Source organism: Ammospiza caudacuta, chromosome 8 (assembly GCF_027887145.1).
Source record: "Ammospiza caudacuta isolate bAmmCau1 chromosome 8, bAmmCau1.pri, whole genome shotgun sequence".
NCBI lineage: Eukaryota > Metazoa > Chordata > Aves > Passeriformes > Passerellidae > Ammospiza > Ammospiza caudacuta.
In genome coordinates, this window is record NC_080600.1 from 10,872,170 (window position 1) to 10,893,330 (window position 21,161).

The following is a 21,161-nucleotide window of genomic DNA, read 5'->3' on the forward strand; positions in this document are numbered from 1 at the left end:
GATCCTGCTGGAACAGGATCCCAATGCCTTATCAGCACTGACAATTGCACATCAGGCACTAAAAACCTCCCTGTGCCCTCCCCTTTGCCCTGCCACAGCTGAGAAGGCAATGAAGAGGTATTTTACAGCCCAAACTTCAACACCATGTACCACCTGCTCAACCTCCTGCTCCTGTGGCCCTTTTATTCACACTGGGACACGGGGGCAACTGTGCTCCCCTCCCAGACGGCCTCTGGGCATGAAGAAAACATCCTCAGTGCTGGGGGCCTGGTATGTGGCCACGTACTTTCTTCATCCTCCTCGTCGGTGCGGCTGAGCGTGTCCTGCGACGCCTGCTGGGAGGGCTCGCTCTCCTGCTCCCACACCGTGCCCGTGCCCGTGTTGGAGCGCGACATGGTGGCCAGGCTCAGGCGGTAGGCAGACGTGGAGGTGCCCACTGTGCTGACAGATGTCTTCCCTTGGTAAGCTGCGCAAGAGGGGGAAAACCAAACCCAAGTCACTGGTGGAACTGGAGAGCAACAGCAAGCCAAGCATTCCTGGCATATGGGGAACCTGGAATAATGGGGCAGGGGGACCTTCTCACCCTCTACAAATTCCTGACAGGAGGGTGGAGCCACAGGACAAGGGGAAATGTTCTGCAGGCTGCACCAGGAGAGGCTCAGGCTGGACAGGAGGAATTTTTTTATGGAAAGGGTTGATAAGCATAAGCATAAGCATGGGCTGCCCAGGGCAATGGTGGAGTCACCACCCTTGGAGGTGCTCAGGAAATGACTGGACTTGGGACTTGGTGCCATGATCTAGTTGACAAGGTGGTGATCAGGCAAAGGTTGAACTTGGAAAAGACTCAGAGATCTTTTCCAACCTTGATGATTCTGTGATACTGTGACAGGGGTGGCAGAGCTGATAAAGAACTAGCAGCTGCCTTGCTCACCTCACCTTTCCAAAATCTCTGTTTTACTTATGCAGCCTGATTTTCACAACCTGTATTTTACAGATCAGCTTCAACATTTAGAAACAAGGCAAATTATTGCCAAGGAAATAAGACTGAAGCATTTCCTTTTGAATTTGTTTTCCTAAGAACTAAACACATAAACCACTTGCCATGTATGAGCAGTGGCTGCCACCTCGTGGCAACAGGGGTGGCTGTCACTGGATAAAAGTCTCCCCTTGTGCAGAGAGAATTCTGAAGTGCCCCATGAGCTCAGGGATGCTGATCTGAATGTCACAGTAGAGGAAAATCAAAGAGACCAGGAGGAAGGAGGAGGAAGATCTGCTACTGCTGAACAGCCAGAGCTTTCTGCACAAGCAACTTTGGCTTTACAGTGGTGTGGAGGGACTCACTGCACTGGGGCTGGGGCTGCACAAGCCAGCTGAGCCTGGAATGGGAACTCAGATTTGATGCACAAAAAGGTGCATTTCACAACTAACCTGGACTTCTGTTGGCTGTTCAGTGGCAAGGCTGAGCATAAGCTCCAAGGGCAGGCTGGCAGTGTGTGTGTGGATTGCCCCACTCCTGTGTTAGGCAAAGGCCAGGTCTGCCTCACAACTCCCTGCAGGGGCAAGCAGCTGCTCCAGCCCAGGCTGCTGGCCCTGAGCCGTCCCTGCCTTCCTTACCAGAGCCGCTGTGCACGGCCTCCTTGAGGATCTTGAGCTCGTTGTTGAACTCGGCGATGAGGGAGCTCTTGCAGAGCGGGCGCGGGATGAAGCGCCGCTCCAGCTGGTCCGAGATGTGCTGCCGGGCACTCAGCTCCTCGTGGTTCTCAGCTGGCTGGGCCAGCAGCTGCAAAAGTGCCATCAGTTAGCACTGCAGGGAGATGGTGCCCAGGGAACTGGGACTGGTCTCCAGGCTAGCATGAGCCTGCAGCCAGCAGGCTTTGTAGGCAAGAGGTTTTGATTCCGTCGGTGAGGTTTCCACCTGTCTTTCAGAGGAAGTCTTACATTTGACTGAACAGAGATCAAAACCTCAGTGGCACAGGGTACATGGAGGGCTCCCTTATGCTAAGCTCACAATCCTATCATGAGACACTTTCTTCCTCCGTGACAATTTAGTCTGTCTGAGAGACAAGCTAGGCTAAATAGAGTACCGTGTGCTAGTCTACCTGGTAACTGGCAAGGAGCTGTAATTAACTCAAACCCCAGATGCCCTGTCACAGACATGCTTTATGAAAAATTCTTTCCTTACGATTTTTCCTCCTGAGAAGCTGAGAGGCCTCAGGAACAAAACATAAACTATGATTATCTGCTGCTGTGGAATGCAACAGGAGGATCTGTGATTGGTCTCATGTGGTTGTTTCTAATTAATGGCCAATCACAGTCCAGCTGTGTCTCTCTCTGGTCAGACACAGGATTTTGTTACCATTTTTCTTCTGCTTTCCTTGCTAGCCTTCTGATGAAATCCTTTCTTCTATTCTTTTAGTATAGTTTTAATATAATTTATATAATAAAATAATAAATCAGCCTTCTGAAACATGGAGTCAACATTCTCATCTCTTCCCTGGTCCTGGGATGCCTGTGAACATCTCCACAATGCCTTAGCCCAGCAGCTGCCTGTTCATCCACTAAAGTCCTGTCAGAACCTTCATCCAAGAGATGGAAAGGGGAGTGGTCCTTCCTGGCTGTTAGCTGTACTGCCCAGCTCTGTGCAGAAGAGAGATTACTACAAGATTTCTTTCAACACCCTCCCAGGTTCAGCATATCCACACTCCTCCCAAGGGCTCTGAATGTCTTCATTGTAGAATTAAGTCCACATGCACTTCCCCCTCCAGAGGAACTAAGACTAGCTGTACTCCATGGATCAGAGCTCCTGGATGACTGGCATGCTCTGTAATTTTGGCTAGGAAAAAGCTCTGTGATTTCATTTCAAAGGGTTCTTAGGCCTACTAACTTCTGAAAGGCCACTCACTCACTACATGGAGCTCTCCTGTGCTCTCAGCTGGGCAATAAGGACTAGCCTGCCTTCAGGGAGTGACACACCAGGAGCCAAAGCAATGTTACCTTGCACTGGATGAAGGGCCGGAGGAGCACAAAGATAGGGATCCGTGTCCGCACGATGAAGTCGAGGAAATCCCACAGGGCCAGCCCTCCCACCTTGCGCAGCGCCATCTCTTTCACTTGCAGGCTCAGCCAGTACCACTGGCTGTCCAGCTGGCGTTCAAAGCAAACAAGGATCACCTTCAGGGCTACAGGGGAACACACACCAGCAAAGGGCAGTCAGACATGTCACCAGTGTCCCCCATAGCATTGGGGCAGGACAGGGGGGCCACGGTGAGCACGAACCCACACGGGCGTGCTTTGCCTGCACACCTCAGAGTCACAACTGGCTTCTCCATCACTCTCCAAACATGGCAGGGAAGGAGCAAGCAGCCTTCTAGTAGTAAGGACCTCAGGATCAGGACTGGCAGTCCCATTCAAGAGAAAATTTTCTACTTCATACCTAACTTCCTCTATATTTTCTTGCTCTGGTGTTCCCTCTCCCTTCCCTGCAGAGTTATTTTGTCTTTTCAGAATCAGATATTTTGAAAGCAGCTCAGAGGAGGAATACAGCCCTGGCTGATCAGACAACTTCAAAAACCTTGACCAAGCATATCCACACAACAGTGAGCACAATAATTGCATATGATTTATAGGGTGATGACAAGAACCTTTCTAGCAGGGCAGCTGCATGAGTCATGGCCACACTGCAATTTAAATACAAATATGGTCCAGTAAACCAAGGGCAGTAATTCACAAGAGCAAGAGCATGGCATTACAAATGGGGATGAACAGCAATCAAGTTCAGAACAATGCTCTGCATTAAAGTGGGCAGTGATTAACACTTGGCTCACAGGAGAAACAAGGAATCTCCCCCTTTCCATGCTCCCCTGGTCTGGCAAAACCAGCAAGGCCTGTGAATTGTTGGGGGGAAGTTGACTACTCCATTTTTCTTAATGGGATGGCCAAGACTTCTCAGCCATTACACATCTGTATCATAGCTTGTTTCGGTAGGGGGCTAAATCAGTGGTGAACTGCCAATTTTTCATCATATTTACTCCGTTCTTCAGATACAGGTTAACAAAGACCCAAGTATAAATCTTCAGATAAATGCCCTCACAAAATCAGAAACAGCGAAGCTGTTTAGACTAAACTGTCCCTGTACAGGCCTGACTGCCTTCAGTGATGCTGCATCTCCAGTTTAATTATTTTTGGTGCTCTCTGCAGCCTTGAGCACTCCATGTTAACTCTGTCCCTTGCCAGTGGTGAGCAGGAGCCCTGACTCACCCAGGTAGGCAGCCTGGCTGGTGGATTCCGCCAGCCCCTCCCGGCGCAGGTCCTTGCCCGCGTCCCCGGGGGTGGAGCAGTGGGCGGGGGAGCTCTCCAGCATGAAATTCTTGCTGCGGGAAGTGCTGATGATGCGAGGAGGCAGGAGGATATTGATAACGGTCTGGAGCAGCAGCAGGACCTCAGGCTGCTCCAGCCAGGGGCTGTCTGAGATGCAGTGGGAGGGGAAAGAGAGAGAAAGGTCAGGCTACATCCCATCATAGACACCCAAAAGATCCAGACCCTGTTCAGCTCCAAAATGGGGCACATCTCAAATGTCCCCTAAGCCAAAACTCCGTCCCCCACACCTTGTTATGCTGCTTCTCCTCCTGCAAGCAAAGGCAAAGTTTATTTTGGCACAAACACACACAAACACAGAGCTACACAGCGCAAAGAAATGTCCCGTTCAGTGGTCCCACTTCCTTCTGGCATGCCCCTCTCCCTTTACTCCTTGTGTTCATTTAGGGATTTACCAGTGAACACCCTCTAGAGCAGAAAGCAAGGAGCAGGACTTGTGCAAGACAAGTGGCATGGATTGGGCAAACTGATCCACTGGGGCACACAATTTCTGTGACCTTTGCTCCCCTCTGTGACTTCTGCTACAACAGATTTGTCTCGCCCTGCACTCCAGTTTCAAAAGCAGAGCACATCTGTGTAAGACCTGACACAAGAACCAAGGCACAGCTGAAATAAAGAGAAGAAATAATAACTAATCCCAGTGGGGCTCTTTTCAGCCTCAGACCCAGAGGGCACTTAGCTGACATACTGGCAGTGACAGAAAACCAAATAAAAAAATAAAAATTAAAATAAAATACAGAGAGCAAGGAAAGTGCAAACATCAGTTGTCAGAAAAGGGGGACAAAAATTCTTTTTGTTAAATTAGTCAGACCTTTGCTTCCAGATCCTACTGTGAGCACAAATGGAATCAGTAGGTTTAAAAGCATTCCTTCCCTTCTTTCCTGATTGGTGAATGGGGAGACGACATGGCTTAGGGGGAAATCTTCTTTCAAAGCCTGTGCAGTAATAATAAAAAAGGATTAAACCATTTCATCAGCAGATCACACACACAAGTCACTGCAGGGAGTGATGATCCCTGTTCACACAGCACCACACCAGCCTGGATAACCTGCTTGAATGAGATGCCCTCAGACTTCACTCCGTCAGGAGTGAAGTGAATTCACAGGGTAGCACAGGGATCACCTGCTCGTGTCATAGCCAAACATCAGCAGCCTGCACTCCTAACTCCCAGTTCTCATTAACAGAATCACGTGTATCCCACAGGAGTCAGCTGAGTGCCAGTCCTGAGCTCTGCACTGCTCTGAGTGGTACCAGGATCTGACACAGAGAATAAAAAAGGAACAGAGGAAACTGCACAAATGACATTGTCTAACTATTCTCCTGTCCGAACATGGAGGCTATTCCCAAAACATATTTTCATTCTGCCTCACTTTGTGCTGCCCTGTCATCCTCCCTGAGACAAAGAATGAACTCCTGAAAAATAAACAAAATGCATGTTTACTTCTTGACACACAGTCAAGCTTAGATTGAAAGGTCTTTCACCTTCCTTCAGAGGAGGTAATTCGGATGGCTGTCACTAGAACCTTTGCTCATTTACAACATCCCATTTGCTGCAGACTTAGCTGTGAAATGCAACTCAACCTTGCACACCCGGGCTGAGAAATTCTAGGAGATGTTTTCTGATGGGGTGTGAAGTACTTCTGCTTTGTATTCTGCTGGAATACAACTGGGAATTATGACTTGTGTTTTTCCTGACCTGTTCAATTTTCATTACATTTAAGCCCACAAATGATTGAACAGGGAAAAAGCATAATAAATGTTCCCCATAATTAATAAAAAATATTAATTTGGTATCTATTTTGGGGTTTTAGTAGATAACATTTCACAGCAGGTGAAAGTAGCCTTTTGTTTTCATTTGTTTTGATTAGAGAACCATTACCTCAGAGCTGGAAGAAATCTGTTATCCTTCTGTGTCAGTTTGTACCAGAAAGTCCTTTTGTACCTCATGCTCTGAGGGACAGCTTTGTGTGTTGGTCCCTGTAAGCCTTCCTTCCCAAGCCACCCTCTGCTCAGAAATACCTGCCTAAGTATTCAACTGGATGTACCAATGCACATTTTAAAATGCAAGCTGGAGCTAGATAAGGAAATTTGTCACTTCTTTGGTCACCATTCAGACTAATTTCATGCCAGTGGGGAAGGAAAGGGACACTGAGGCAGAAAGACTCTGTAAAAAGTTACAGTGCTGCTATGAGAAAGGAATAGTGGTGAAATTCTCCAAAAAGCCTAGAACTTTTTTCTTTAATTCTGGCAACAAGGATACCATTGTGTCAGCAGCTGAAAAGCCAAGTTGCCCTGCTTTTTGTGCTGGCACACTGTGTGACCAGCTCAGCTAAGAGCAGAAGAGCACAAACCCCGCTCTCAGTTACACACATGGTCCCACAGGAAGACAGGAAGGAATGTGACCCAAGCCAGGGCCCATCCTCCTGTGGCAGAAGGATTCTAACTCCTTAGATCCTGCAGAGAATCCTGACCTGCTTGTCAGCCTTACACAGCATCCATCAGCCAAACTCCCTGGATTTCAATGGCAGAGTTAAGCTGATGGATGCTTGCTGTGGCCTTGGCCCCAACAGATGGGTTCTGAGCTCAGTTCAAGCCTTCAGAAAGAAGGGAGAATTTACATGTCGCTTCTCGTTAATTTTTGATGCAGTTCCACAGTTTTTGCCCAGCTTTTGCAGAAAGCAAACAGAGCACTGATGAGTTGGTGCCTCAACCAGAAGCTCTAGAGGCCTGGCCGTGGGCCAGGGCAGACACACCTGTATCTGCAATGCTACAAGCCGGACAACAGCTGTGCTGAAGGGCAGAGGTGGCGAGAGATAAGGGCTGAGATGAAGAAGGGGTAATCCGTCAGCCACACTGGAGGGTCCTACCACTCCCATCACCTGCAATACAAACAGAGCACATCACCACAGCTGCCTACTTACAGTTTCACCCATGCCATATCCTCCAACGGCAGTGAAATGGAGGTGCCTTTCATTGAGCACTGAGCTGGGGTGGATCTAGCAGGACCAGCCCCCCCAGTGGTCCTGGCAGGAGCTGGGGCCAGTGAGGGGATGGTGTTCTAGCAGGGAAAGGGAGGGGGAAAGAGGGGAACCAGCATGGATGGGAGGAGTGCACAGGGAACCCGGTACATTTGTAAATGTACCCAGTACCAGCCCTGAATGACCAGCACTGGACTGGTGGAACGGCTAGAGTTGGAGGATATGTCATTTGACAACTGTAACAAATAAAAATCTGTCATCAAAGCAAAAAGTCTGCATTGAAAGTGGACATCTTTTCCCTTCCCTTGCTTGAAAAATAATGTCCTAAGTCTGACACAAGCCAGGTTTTGTACAATGTTCAGATTCCTCTCAAGCACAGCCTGTTTGGGGGAACTCTAAGCATGATTCCTCTCAGCTGACTGTCTGAAGCAGAGTCACCTGCATGTGACCTGCTTGTCTGGAGCTCCTTGAATAATCACCACCGGGAAACAGCACTTCTGGGAGGGAGTTATTTGTACTGTTTGGGATGTGTCCCTCAGGAGGAATTAAATCACAGGCCTGCATGTGCCTGTTTCTCACCATGACCAGACATATCCAAATGACAGGAACAGGGAGAAGGTACCTGGCCACACCTAAGCTCATGGGAGATGAAAGCATGCTTCTCTTCCAAATTCAGCCTGGGGAAAAAGGCAGTAACCAGTCTTTTGCCAGAAAACCAAAGGACAATTTAGAAGGGAAAGAGTCAGAGCTCCTTCTTCACATCACTATGGATTATCATTGAGATATTTCCCCACTTTTCTGGCTGATTGATTTTTGGGCTTTGGAGTCTACACATGATACACACCATGCAGTCAGTGCTCCCACAGCTCCCAGTGCAATAAGGTAAAATACTTGTAGCAGTAAGTATGTGTTCCTGGCAGCTCTCCCTGGTGTTCCCAGCCAGCAGAATATAAGCAGAATGACTTTATTTCAGCACTACAGAGCTTTCTGCTATTTTAAGAGCACTGGATAATTCTTACTGTGGCCCCCTTGGAGAGCTCGCTGGGGTGATTCAATCTGCCATGCCTGCTTGACAAACTGCAAGGCCATTCCAAACTCCTGCTTGAGCTAGCTGTGTGGCAACCTCCCCATGGGACAACTCTTAAGTAATCTCAGGGCCCAGGTTTGCATTATGGGCTCTGACACGTTGGAGCTTCCCTGCCCTTGCAGCAATGAGTGCTGAATTGACTTGAAGGACAGGAACCTGGCAAAACCTGACATTGCATTTTAGCTAGTGATCATTGTTTTTAAAGGCCCTCAGAGCACTGGTGAATCCTGAAATGTTTTTGGTAAGCTGCAAGGTAAGGTTATAACATTTATGCTCCAAGGAGAAAATGTTATAGAACCCAATAACAGTAAAATTTTAGTGCAGCCTTTCCCCCTTAATTAATATTTTTGCACATGGAATGAAAGCATGCTTGTGTGCCCAAGTGGCTGGAGCTACATGGATATCCAAGTGGGGGCTTGTCCCCAGTGCAACAGCTGCAGAAACACTGCAGTCTACCACTGAATGACCAGGCAAACTCTGTCCATATCACTTGTCTGTTGCAACACTCTCAGGTGTCACTGCCATATTTTCTGAAAAATCCCTTCGCCAGGACTCCTTCTCCTGGGAAGATGAGAAGCCTCAGAGAAAAATGTAAATAACCATCTGATTTGCTTCTCCTGTGTTTGGCTGCTTTGGAACATGGTCTGGACATCGTTTACCAACAGGTGCGTGTTTGACTGGTTTCATGTGAATTGTTTTTACTTAATGACCAATCACCGTCAGCTGTGTCAGACTCTGAGGAGTCAGTCATGAGTTTTTATTATTCATTCTTGTTAAGCCTTCTGATGTATCCTTTCTCTTTCTTTAGTATAGTTTTAGTATAATAGAATAGAATAAATATAATAATAAATCAGCCTTCTGAGAACATGAAGTCAGATTCCTCGTCTCTCACCTCATCCTGGAGACCTCACAAACACCACACTTAAGGGCATAAACTTCACCAAGAGAGGGATCTGAACATTGTACAATGCAAACCTGTACTAGATCAAGCCAGGGACATTACAAACAGTGGAGTCAATTCACCTTGCAAACCCTTCTGACTATGCAGCACCCGCTGGCCTCTGGCAGAGCCACCAGGGCCCTCCCCACTGGGGACGGTAGGTATCCCCAGTGCCCCCTCTCCCCATCTACCAGGTGTGTGCAGTGTCCACCACCCCACTCTCCAACTTGCAGCCCTCAGCTCTCAGCTCAGTCTGGCAAAGGCCGATCTTCAAAGTGGTGCGTGGGAAGGGATGGAAGAGAAATCGCTCGACCGCTGCTGCCGGTCACGGTATCTCCCCATGCACCACTTCAAAAATGAACCTTCCTGTCTCTGGTGTCACCTGCAGAGTCCCCTCGTGAGGGGTAAAGGGGACAGGCAAAAAGACAGGAATGGGAATAAGCTGTCATCTTCAGTCCAGAGAAACCAACAGCAGGGGATAAGGAAGGTTTAGCAAAGGTTCATGGGGTTGCCGCTCGGCTACTCACCAGATTGACACAGACATTGATCAGAGACCTAAGGTGAGGCAGGAAGGATATGATAGGCTGCCTCTGAAGTGTCAAACAAACCCCTTCAATCAAACTGCTGGCAGGCTCCCACTCAACCTGGCGCCTGCAATACAACAGTAGGTGCCATTAGCCGCGGGCTCCTGCCCCCCACCAGACGCCCAGACACGGCGACGGACACACAGTGACAGACGTGTCACACAGCCACGATGGGTGTCCGGGAGCAGCACGGAGTGCCCGCAGGGAGAGCGCTGGTCCGGAGGGACAGAGGCACAGAGCAGAGACGAGAGACGCGGCACAGCGGGCTGGGGCTGCCCTAACACACCGCTCCCCTCATGGCGGGAGCTGCTCTCACTCCCTGATGCTTCCCTGTCACTGAGGGAGGACACACAGCGGCCTCAGGTGTGCCTGTGTGGGGAAAGGCACAGAGGCACAGAGCAGAGACAAGAGACGCGGCACAACGGGCTGGGGCTGCCCTCACACACCGCTCCCCTCACAGCGGCAGCGGGGCAGGAGCTGCAGTTCACTCCATGATGCTTCCCTGCCACTGAGGAGGGAGGCCACACAGCGGTGTGCCTGTGTGGGGAAAGGCACAGAGCAGAGACGAGAGACGCGGCACAGCGGGCTGGGGCTGCCCTCACACACCGCTCCCCTCACGGCAGGAGCTCAGCTCACTCCCTGGTGCTTCCCTGCCGCTGAAGAGGGAGGCCACCCAGTGCTGTGCCTGTGTGGGGAAAGGCCTGCTGTGCCGACACCATGCACTCCATCTCGTGTGCCTCCTGGATGTTCCCGCTGTCATGAAAAAACTCCATCAGCCTGAGTGCCTCTGTGGTATCCTCTGCAGCTCCTCTGGCTGCTCCTCAGTGTCAATCCCAGACACGCTGCCCTAAATGTAAACTGGCCCAGCTGTATCATCTTCATCTCCACCTCCTGCAGCACAGGAGGTGAATTCCTTCATTCCAGGATGCTTTCTTCCCTGACACTGCTTTCCTCACCAAAACAAAATTTATGGATTATGCCAGATGCTGAAAGGATTTCACTTCTAATCATAAGCATAGGTAACATCAAAGTGGTTCAACCCCTTCATCTCAGGGCCTGACTCTCTGCAGGCATTGTAGTTCACAAGTCAGCAGCTACTGTATTTACTGGACAGAAATACAAAAGGCTGGCACAGCTTGCCAGCTCAAGCCTTAAACAATACCCCAGTCAAGCTCTTCAGGTGACTTCTCAGAGCCACATGGGGAATCAAGTGTTCTCTATGCAAACTCTTCTCCAGACCAAAATAAATCTCACCTTTGGGCATCCACTGTCACTAAATCCCCAGAATAGAGGTTTGTTCTGGTTCTTACAACACATCCACCGATTACAGCAGGCACTGGGCTTGGAGTGGGATGCCCACAGGAGGCAGTGTGTAAGATTCTGATCCCTGAGTAGCCCAAGGGATGGCTCCTGGGCTCCTGCACTCAGACCCATCCCAAAGAGATTGCTTGACTCAGTGATGCTACGATTTAGTTGCTGCATTTGGTCCGGTAGCTTTGCTGTCCTTTTGTGGACAAAAGGGTAATTTAAGCCAAGCAGAGGTACAGGCATAGAGAGAGAGAATATGAAAGGAATTTTAATTTATGGACGTCCATTCAGCTTACATGAGGAAGAAAGATCTTCAGGAACAGAAAGCCTTATCTGCCTTTGAGGCAGTAGAAAGTATGAGCGGGGAAAGAAGGAATGAATGAGAAACAGGCAAGACATGGCAAAGACTCAAACCAACAGGACAGAGAAGCACCAAAATTTCTGCCTCTGAATTCCCTAGAAGGGTGGAATGTCTTGAAGCAGGTTAGCCAAAGAAAAGGATAGTGATGCCAGAAAGAAGATATCACCTCCCTATTATTGTTCCATCTTTTATTCCTACTGGGACATACTTCTGATGTTCTCTAACATGATTTGGCTTCTCAGCTGAGACTGCCAAAGAAGTGCCATTCAAGCAGTTGAGGACATGTGCCCATGAGGGTGACCAAGACCAATATGCCTCTTTTTAATCAGATCACCAGAAAATTCACAATTCTGAGTGATTTTATACCACCCAGCACTGGATTTGTACCACTGCCTCCAATCAGGGATGCTCCACAGTCAGTATTTCTTGAAGTTGCCAAAGCCTGTATGTACCATAATGCCACTGTGTGATCTACCAGGCTTCCACTAGACATGGACCTGAAGCAGCTGATGCAGTTCTTTGCCTTTTACTAGGGAGCAATCGGAATCTACTGCATAGCTCCTGACTATTTTTGTCTTTACAAGTATTGCCATGCTAGAAATACTCTTACTACAGTCTGACTTTTAAAAACTCACAGCAGAAGTTAATTAAAAGGGCAATGAGATGGAAAAAAATCTGAAGACTTCTTTTCAGGAAAGAAAAATGACATTTCTGGAAGTTCTCTCTTTAGCTCTTAATAACCATCCTGCTACCAGAAGACACCACAAAAACATCAACATAAACACACTTACAGAGATAAAAACACCTGTAATTCTCTGGTGTGTTGTAAAGGCTCACTGCAACACGACAGCAGATGACGTACCCACACTTCAAGGCTTGCAACATCAGAAACGGACCCCAGAGGGTTTCCGGACCACCTGCTCACCTCAGCGTAGGCATCTTGTGAATTTTATTGAACATACGATCCAATCTCTTTAGGATGAGGATCAGGGCAGGTCTCACCGCCTCGGCTGTCCAGTCGGTGATGGGCAGCATCTCCATGATGTAGCGCCGGAGCCCGCGGCTCTCCATGGTCTGCGTGTCGTAAGGAGCCAGCTTCAGCAGGGAGTGGGCGATTTCTGCCAGCCTGACACCAAGGGCATGGGGAGAAAAGTGAATACAACCTGCATTTCTGTGCCCATTCTTTTGCCTCTTTCCTGCCAAGGTCAGGATTCAATAGTGAGATGGTATTTCTCGTTGGGACTCGGATATTTATTACTTCTTATCTATGTTACAGCCTCACAAACTGTGACTCCCACAGTACTTCTCTCTAACAAATTAAAAATGGAGCCCCATCTCCTTCTCTACAAGGCCTTTTAAGGATAAACCGTCCATTTAAGAAATTACACCTAAATTATTTTTACTTTTAACCCAATAATCAACCACTCATGCCCGCAGTGCTGATTGTTTTTATCCAGTTACACAATACTACCCAAACTAAAAAGAAGGTGAAGAAGGACCAGCCTCTATAGGAATGTGCCCCCTGTTGACAGAGTGACAAAACTATCCTTTGTCCCCTCAAAAAAGAAAGAAGCCCAGAAGTTTCTCTCCTGGATTAGGTGAAAAAGGCATCTCATAGGCCTGAAGAATTTCACCTCAAACTTAAGGATAGGAGCAAAAATTGGGCAGGAGCCAAAAAGTCCCTCTGAGCAATTTACTAGAAAAAGAAGAGAACAAAGAAACTAATGGCTTTTGTGAGGTGTTTTACCAGGAGAAAGAACCTCTTGCACCTGGATTTTTCTCTGTAAGGAGTTTGTTATTTTGTCTTTTGTTAAAACATTTTATTTCCAACACTGCAATAGAAGCCATCCTGCTGATTTTATGCCTCCAAAGGTAGCTGAACTATCTTGGGTGAAAAATAGACCTCCAAGAGCTAATGAGACCTTGCTCAAAGAAGCTCCTATTACTAGCCTCCACCCTAAACCTCCATCTTGCTTTATATATATTACTGTATTCTAAAACCTTAAACTCATACAGTTTCCACCATGTGATGTTACACACTTCTATTCAAACTCCACACCCACAATCCCAGTTCTGTCATTCAATTTTGGAAGCCTTCTCCACAGTCTCAGGTCAAATGCAGTGTTCTTTTGGGGGTCAGTGTCAGCACAGAAAGTTTAAAATTCTCAGCATCCAGGGTTCCAACATTTCTACACACGTGCCAATGAACTAACATATAAATCTTCATGAGCCTAATGAAAAGAAAATGGTGCAAAAGTCAAATGTGCTGCTAATTTAACTCTCAGATCTGATACCACAGTTCTGGTCTGTTAAGACTGTTTTGCTGGAATCACTGTTTATATTTAAGAATTCATGAATGGTCTAAAAATGACTTTTACATTGACATTAAATGCACCAAGGGAACATCAGGAATCACAGATTTGGGTAGCTAAAACCAGAGTATCTGTGCTAGCAGTAAGACTACAACAATGCAAATGTCTGTGAAACACAGACCTGACATCACCTGTTTGTCAGTTAATGAGTGATTTGGTTTTGTTCTGTGCTTGTTTTTCAGCATTACCATTACTTTAGGAAGTGTCACTGTGCGATTTTCAAGTGTTAAGTTTTAAAAATAAAGTGTCCATAGGTTTACACAACATGTCCCTTGTAGGACTGCTCCCTGCAGTTTTTATTTGTTTCTCCTACAGATTGTGTTGCTGTTGCTTTTTCCACTATCCCAGATGGCATTGCCAATGGCATTTTTTTGTATTCACTGTGAAATACCATGGCAGCATTTGACTTACATTTGCAGTTTGACAAAAATCTGCTGAAATACTTGGATGTTTGTGGTAAGCAAAGACCAGAAATAAACCATGAAACATCAACAGACTTTGTATTGGATGATTACAGTACAATCCTATCCATATTGTGGGGGCATTTCTGAAATGCATCCAAGTAATGGAACATATTTCTATTCTCTTTATAATCTGCCTAATAATATCAAGGGCAACAAGTTCCTCAGATTAACCAAAACTGGTAGAAAATTCGGTTTTATCCAGTATTTCTTTATTATTCCTTTTTTTAAACGGCTTTGTCCTACTATGAAGTAGGTCTGCTTTCTTAAGGGCTGTGAAATTTAAATTATCATATAATTAAGCTTCTTGCCAGCAATACAATACCAGTTCCATGCAATGACATATAAAAACTTCCTTACGCATTATAAAGTGTGAGATCCATTTCATTCAACTTGAAACATCAATCTCAATTAATCTGCTAGCTCCTTCCTGGCAGAAACAAGTAACCTGGGAAATTTTTATCTTCCTGAAATACTGGGATAAACAGTTGGATGTGCATCTTCCTTTCCACTGGGTGCAAAAAGATTTTTATGACTTTTGCACACTAAACATTTGACTTTTAAATGGCTAAAAATGGGTGAGATGAATCCTGTCTGAAGTGGCTACCATATTATCCTGTTTTCTGAAGCCTCTGAAATGGCACCTGCCAGTCTCCCAAGACCATGAGTGTCACATCACATCCTGATCAATTTGCTCTCCATGTAGAACTGTGTTTGTTCTACAGTGGTTAAATCCTGTCAGTCATGTCACTGATACTTATGAATTTATGTAAGGATTGAGATATGTTGCTTTTATTTAGAGATAATGATGATTAAGCATTTTAGGTCACAACCCTGACAAAGCAGCTATTTCCAGCACTTTCTAGGAGACCTAAAGGAATCAGAGCACAACTCATTATCTGCTGTAAATCAATATCAGCTTTACTGCTGTAACCTCTGACCATGAGAGTCAGAGGTTTTCTCTCTTGAAAAGAGAGCAGCATTTGCCAGCTGCTAGTGTAAATGAAAAACTGACAAAATAATCAGATCTATTCTCTCTTGTCCCAGTTATTGCTTCCAAGCAGCAATTTATGTTATTTTCTGTTTACCATGAACAGCAAACTCAGACTCAGACCCCAAGTGCCAGGAGGCCCTACCCCAAATTTCTTCCAGGTCAGCACCACGTGAAACCATTTGCAGTGAGCATCCAACCTGTGAGCTGGACTCAGTGCAGCACTTCAGGAAAAGACTTGTGCATCTGCTGCATCACATGCTGAGGTGCTGGGCTGCAAATGCCCTCTGTCCCATCCTTCCTGGTATTTCAGGCACTTAGAAAATGGCTGTTGTGCCTTTCTTGCTTATGAGCTGTTGGCTCTGATGCACAGTGCCACTGGAGAGGATAAATGTTGTATTCAAGCAGGGGGGCAGCTTCCCCAGCCCTTGCCCTGCACAGACAGATTTATCTTGTCCTGATGCATCAGAGGGAGCTGTTTCAGGTGGGGGTCAGAATGAGACCAGAGGAAATTTTAAGAAACCTTCTTTATACACAAGCAGCATCAGTACAATCTAAGGAACATCCAAAACAGCCTCTGCGTGTTTCAGACAAAAGCATGCACCTACACAACCAAAAAGTGATTCCATCTGTTATTATGAGAAAGAAAGAGCTAAAAGAAAGGAATGCCCCTGAAACACTGAAAAAGTGTTTCACTGAAACACTGAAAACTGAACAAGTAAAAGCAGAATGCCTGCGGAATACCTCATGTGGGACTTCACATCCAGCAGCTCCAGAGAAGTCACTCGGGGCTCACCAGCCAGATTCTGCAAAATCTTCAGCCTGGGACCGCAGTGCTTGTAGAACTCTGTGCAGATATTCAGCAACGACTCCCGGGGTCTCCTGAACTCCTCCCTGGCAATTCTTTCATCCAGCTCCTCTCGGGGAAGGCCCTGGCCCTCCTCCATTAGGTGAAGGTTCTCCCTGGAGGATACAAAGTAAGACACAGTATTTATTATATGCTGTGGATCATCAGGGACAGATTACAACCACCTCTTCATCTTCTTTTTGAAATAAATGCTTTCCTCTGCAATTGAAAGAAAGGTAGTTGCATCTGCAATTGAGAAACAAAAAAAGGGAAGTTATAATCTTCCAAGTCTTGCTAAAAATGTAAATATTTTCTGTATCAACTATCTTTTGATACCTTCCCTGACAAAAGGCTGCCTGTCACAGCAACCATGTGTGGGAATGTTTCATCACACATCAGGGGAGACTGGGATAAAATTTTACTGTACCTGATAAAGTGCAGTTTGGCTCCCTGTTCTGGGTACCTGGGAAAACAGAAACAGTGAGGTTGCAAACAGCAACTTAGTAATGCTTAAACTTGCCTTTCTAAAAGAAAGTGACACTGTTCTAGCCCAGGGGTTTGTGCACCATGGTCAGGATGGTATCTTGTGCCACTGGAACAATGCCTACACTGATCACACTGAATTGCCTTTATCTCCCAACTTCCATCAAAAAAAACATATTCCTAGAGTTATTAGCCTTATTCTGAAAGGAAAAATTCAGGCTTGAAAACCATCGCTCTCTTTCAAGTGATTTCTCTTACTGATTTTCACCCCAGTGCTCAATCTCTTTCACGAAACCAGAGCTCAGTGAAAATAATACCTCAGAGTGTTTTTTTGTTCTATTGTCATTTTCTCTCGTTACTTCTTTTTGAGAAAGCATTAACAGGCTCTGCACCACTTGGCCACCATGTCCAAGGCTTGAACAGTAATCATTCTAACATTGTGAGAATCCTGCTGTTGCTGGCAATGATAACAGAAGAAACAAGTGCAGGAAACCTAGAGCAGTGCAAAAATATTTTGGATCAGATGCTGAACATCTGATAATGAGAAAAATCTGGAAATGTAAGTCAAGATGCCTGAGTCTCACTTCACTGGGAATGTCTACATTGTCTGTCAGCAGATGCATTTTAACTGCTCTCCAAAATCAGCAGATAGATAATAAAATACTATTTTCCATTACACCTTATTCTCCTTAGAGTGAGCAATCTTGCAAATGAAGTAAATGGCATACAAATGGAAGTAAATGGCCCACTTCATACTTCAGCATGTCTGGTTTATCTGCTGGCTTGTCATGTCTGGAGTTTATCTGCTTCTCAGATGAGGGATTGAAAGTCAAAGCCATGTTTTAACCATGACTGAATAGAACAGACTCATGCCAGGAGTTACCAACCAAGATGTGTACACATTTATAAACTGACATAATAGCCCTTGGATGATCCATGCAGAAATTGATTTCTAAATCCCTTGAATTCAAAAAAAGAGGAAAAAAAAGATAGGTAATAACTTGGAAAACTCCAGAAGAACAGCTACCCCAGCTTTTGCTAGGCTGCAATTCCCCTTCCAGCACAAACATTCAGATTTTTAGCACACTAATGCATAGCCTGGCCAGGAGAAAGCAGGGATGCCTGCTGCAAAAAAAACAACTTGACAATCCCAAATGTTTGTGGGGGATTAAGCCCTTCCTCTATGACCAAGTAAATTGTCAGTGGCCTTGTCTATTTTGCAGCAGGCTAACTGGAATGGCCACTATTGCCAAGGATCAAAATTGCAGTTCACTGGTGCCATGTCCTTCTTTGCTTCCTTCTTCTGTGAGAAAGTTCTTTGGTGTTTTGTTTTGTTGGGGTTGGGGTTTTTTTAAGAAGGACAAGAGTATTTCCAGGCCTTACTTTGACTTCTCTCAAGCTCTCAGCTATCCCTCCTGTGCTACCTATAACTGCAAAAAATCCCCAGACCAATGTGGAGGAAAGAGATCACAGGAATGTACAAGGAAATGGGAAAGGGAACAAAAGAAAACTAGAGGAGGTGCCAGTGTCTGAGAACCTCAGCTGATGGGCAATTTGAGTTTGTACAGGTGTTCAGCCCCTTGGAACAAAGTCAGAAGGATCTGACCCTTCTGCTGGCCAAGCATGCTCTGCCCACAGGTCACTCTGACACTGGACTCAGCAGGAAGCAAAGCAGAGAGTGAGAGAGCTTCAGCAATAGACTTCAGAGGGCTGAAAGGCGAATGAATCATTTAGGATGTGTGTCCTCCACTTTGATACTCTGGCCTTCTGTTGTTTCACACTAAAAATCCTAGTCTTGGCTGTTTTGGTTATCATCAGAAATGCAGTCCTGGGGAACGTGGTCTTTGGATGTGACTGTTTTCTCCCACAGTACAGTACCCAGAGCACTCCCTCAAGCTGTCTGAGATATTACCTTACTAAAAAAAATCAAACAGAACAAACAAAACTGTTTCAGAAAGTGAAAAAAAGAAAGAAAAGCCTTACCTGGTGTTCACACCTGCTGACATGGTGTGGTTTGCTGTTGTGGTCCCTTTATGGCCTTGGTCACATCGACTCATCTGTGGGGCTGTCATAGGCCTGGCAGGGAGAAGGTGAACAGCACACTGCACATTAAATCTAACAAACACAGAAATTCTGCTTTTCCTCTGAGAACTTGCACTAATTTTACCAAGTCTGAAAAACTCAAGCTAAGCTGCGTGTTGTGGCCTCCTGGGCACTCCCTGTCCCTGCACAGACAAGCAAATGCAGGCTCAGCCCCTTGGCCCACGTGTGTTACCTGGTGAGAACTTCCACACTGTACAGGAGGGCCTGCAAAGAGGTGGCAAGGGCACCCATGGAAGCAATCTCCTCACGAGCTGCTGTCCCTGTGTCCACCTGAGACGTCTGGTGCTTCAGCTTCTGCAGGTAACAGGGAACCAGGGCTTCCAGGACCATCAGCATCTGCAGGCTGGGAAAATAACAATATTGGTCTGTTTTGTCTTGTCATGCCTGAACTCACATTAGGTAGAGGCTTAGGTTTCTATTTGAAGTCCCTAGATCTGCAATTAGGCAATGATTTTATTGCTTCTCATTAGAAGTCATGAACCAAAGCAAATTGGATTAGGAACTTCAGGGGGAAACCAGATGATGCATGAAACAATAATGACAATAATGATAATAATAACAACAACAATAATAACAACAATACTACTACTACTACTAAAAACCCCCTGGATTTTCAGGTATCTTCCAAATATGTCCTCCATTTGCTAACAAGTATTTTCCCTTCCAAAGACTCTTTTCTTCCCAGATTCCCTCTTGCAAACTAACAGATGTACTTTGGAGCTGGTGCTACCCCTAGGAGGGGGTAGCAGGCAGAGGCTTGGCCTCAGAGAAGCCCCACACTTGGAATCCTTTATCCTCTGCCTCCATTTGCCAGCCTTGCTTTCACACACCATAGGCAGCTTTAATGCCTTTTCTGAGTGTGCACAAATCAAGACAACAGATTTTCACCTTCTGAATGACTCAGGAGCATAAGCCACCACTGTCACACACAGCTTGATGGCTTCACTGATGGAGAAGGTCAGATCTTCATTCCCATAGCAGAAGTCTGAGGGAGTAAAGCAATATGAGAAGATTATCACACAATCACACTAAGTATGAAAGGAGCTAACACATTTCCTTTTCCTCCTCTCCTCTTGCTTGCTTTTCATGTTAACAATGCCCAATAGGCCTTTGGACAGATAAAAATCTGTCTCTGTGAAAGAAACAAATGCTGCACTCCTACCTGAACCCTACTGCCCAGAACTCAGTGAGTGAAACAGCTCTGAGCAGGTCACCTGCTGCTGAGCAAAATGCCTGCAGAGTCCTGTTTCAAACATCACCCATCAAAAGCTAAGTCTTCAGCTCATATATGGCAAGAACACATGTCAAATTAATGATAATTTTTATGCTTCCTATGCTTTTTATTAGATGTTCCAACCACACAAAAAGTGATGCTGATGCACCACTGATAGCAGAAGTTTTACTTCTTAAAAATCAAGTCCTTTTATACTCATAGCCACATGGGAGCCAGCACAGAAGTGACTCTCTTTTGCTAGTGATTTCAGAAAGGGGTTTCAAAAGCATTTAAGTTATATACTACCAATATCACTTTGGGCATAATTAGTTTTGGGCATTAAGAAACCAGAAAGAATAATATTGGTCCAAGAATAATATTTTTAATAGAACAATAGTCCTGTTTTCAGAAGTGACTTTGTTACGCAGGAGCCCAAGTCAAAGTTAAGGTCCTAAAACATATAAATAATAATTCTCATCTTCATATGGAAGATACCAGACACACAACATACTCATCTACAGTCTCGTCATCAGCTCATACTTGAGAATTTTCAGAGATGTTTTTAATTGTCCAGAAACAATTAAAGAAACCTCCAAGATTTTATACAAAAGTTTGGTACAATCCACAAAGAGGAAGAAATATCTTCTGTTTCTGTACTACTTTATATTAAAACTTTCTATATCATAAAATCCCACTTTATTACAAAGCTTTAACTCCAAGGCCAGACAGGCTTCACAGTGCATCAAGATAACCAGTATTTAAGAGAAGTGCAAATTTGGAAAACAAGTTGAAGATCCTTATAAAAATCACAAAGCAGCCAAATTCTTAAATGCAGCATTGCATGGATAACTATCAAGAGACAGAATGTCCTGGATACACCATAGAGCCATAAATATTCTGCTTTATGATAAATCAACAGCCTCCCCAGGAGCTCAGCACTGCTGGATGTCTGAATTGTATCCATCATCCTCCACCAGTCACAGTCTGCCCACAGGAGAGGATGCTTCTGTTTCCTGTCCATGTGGAGCAGAGGGTGACACTGATCTTATCAGCATAATA

General features: G+C 45.8%; 1 protein-coding gene across 3 annotated transcripts in view; it reads right to left on the bottom strand.

Annotated features, from left to right (window-relative positions):
- Window positions 1-21,161, bottom strand: part of UNC80 (unc-80 homolog, NALCN channel complex subunit) — a 122,879-nt gene that overhangs the window by 14,591 nt on the left and 87,127 nt on the right. For all 3 annotated transcript variants that reach the window (XM_058809303.1, XM_058809301.1, XM_058809302.1), the window contains 13 exons: window positions 19,778-19,874; window positions 19,062-19,232; window positions 18,770-18,862; window positions 16,731-16,766; window positions 16,201-16,419; window positions 12,558-12,758; window positions 9,907-10,030; window positions 7,128-7,253; window positions 5,186-5,309; window positions 4,258-4,464; window positions 2,995-3,179; window positions 1,615-1,780; window positions 287-466 (listed from right to left, as the gene is read on the bottom strand). In XM_058809303.1, coding sequence (XP_058665286.1) covers window positions 287-466; window positions 1,615-1,780; window positions 2,995-3,179; window positions 4,258-4,464; window positions 5,186-5,309; window positions 7,128-7,253; window positions 9,907-10,030; window positions 12,558-12,758; window positions 16,201-16,419; window positions 16,731-16,766; window positions 18,770-18,862; window positions 19,062-19,232; window positions 19,778-19,874 — 1,929 coding nt within the window. The remainder of the gene's footprint in view (window positions 1-286; window positions 467-1,614; window positions 1,781-2,994; window positions 3,180-4,257; window positions 4,465-5,185; window positions 5,310-7,127; window positions 7,254-9,906; window positions 10,031-12,557; window positions 12,759-16,200; window positions 16,420-16,730; window positions 16,767-18,769; window positions 18,863-19,061; window positions 19,233-19,777; window positions 19,875-21,161) is intronic.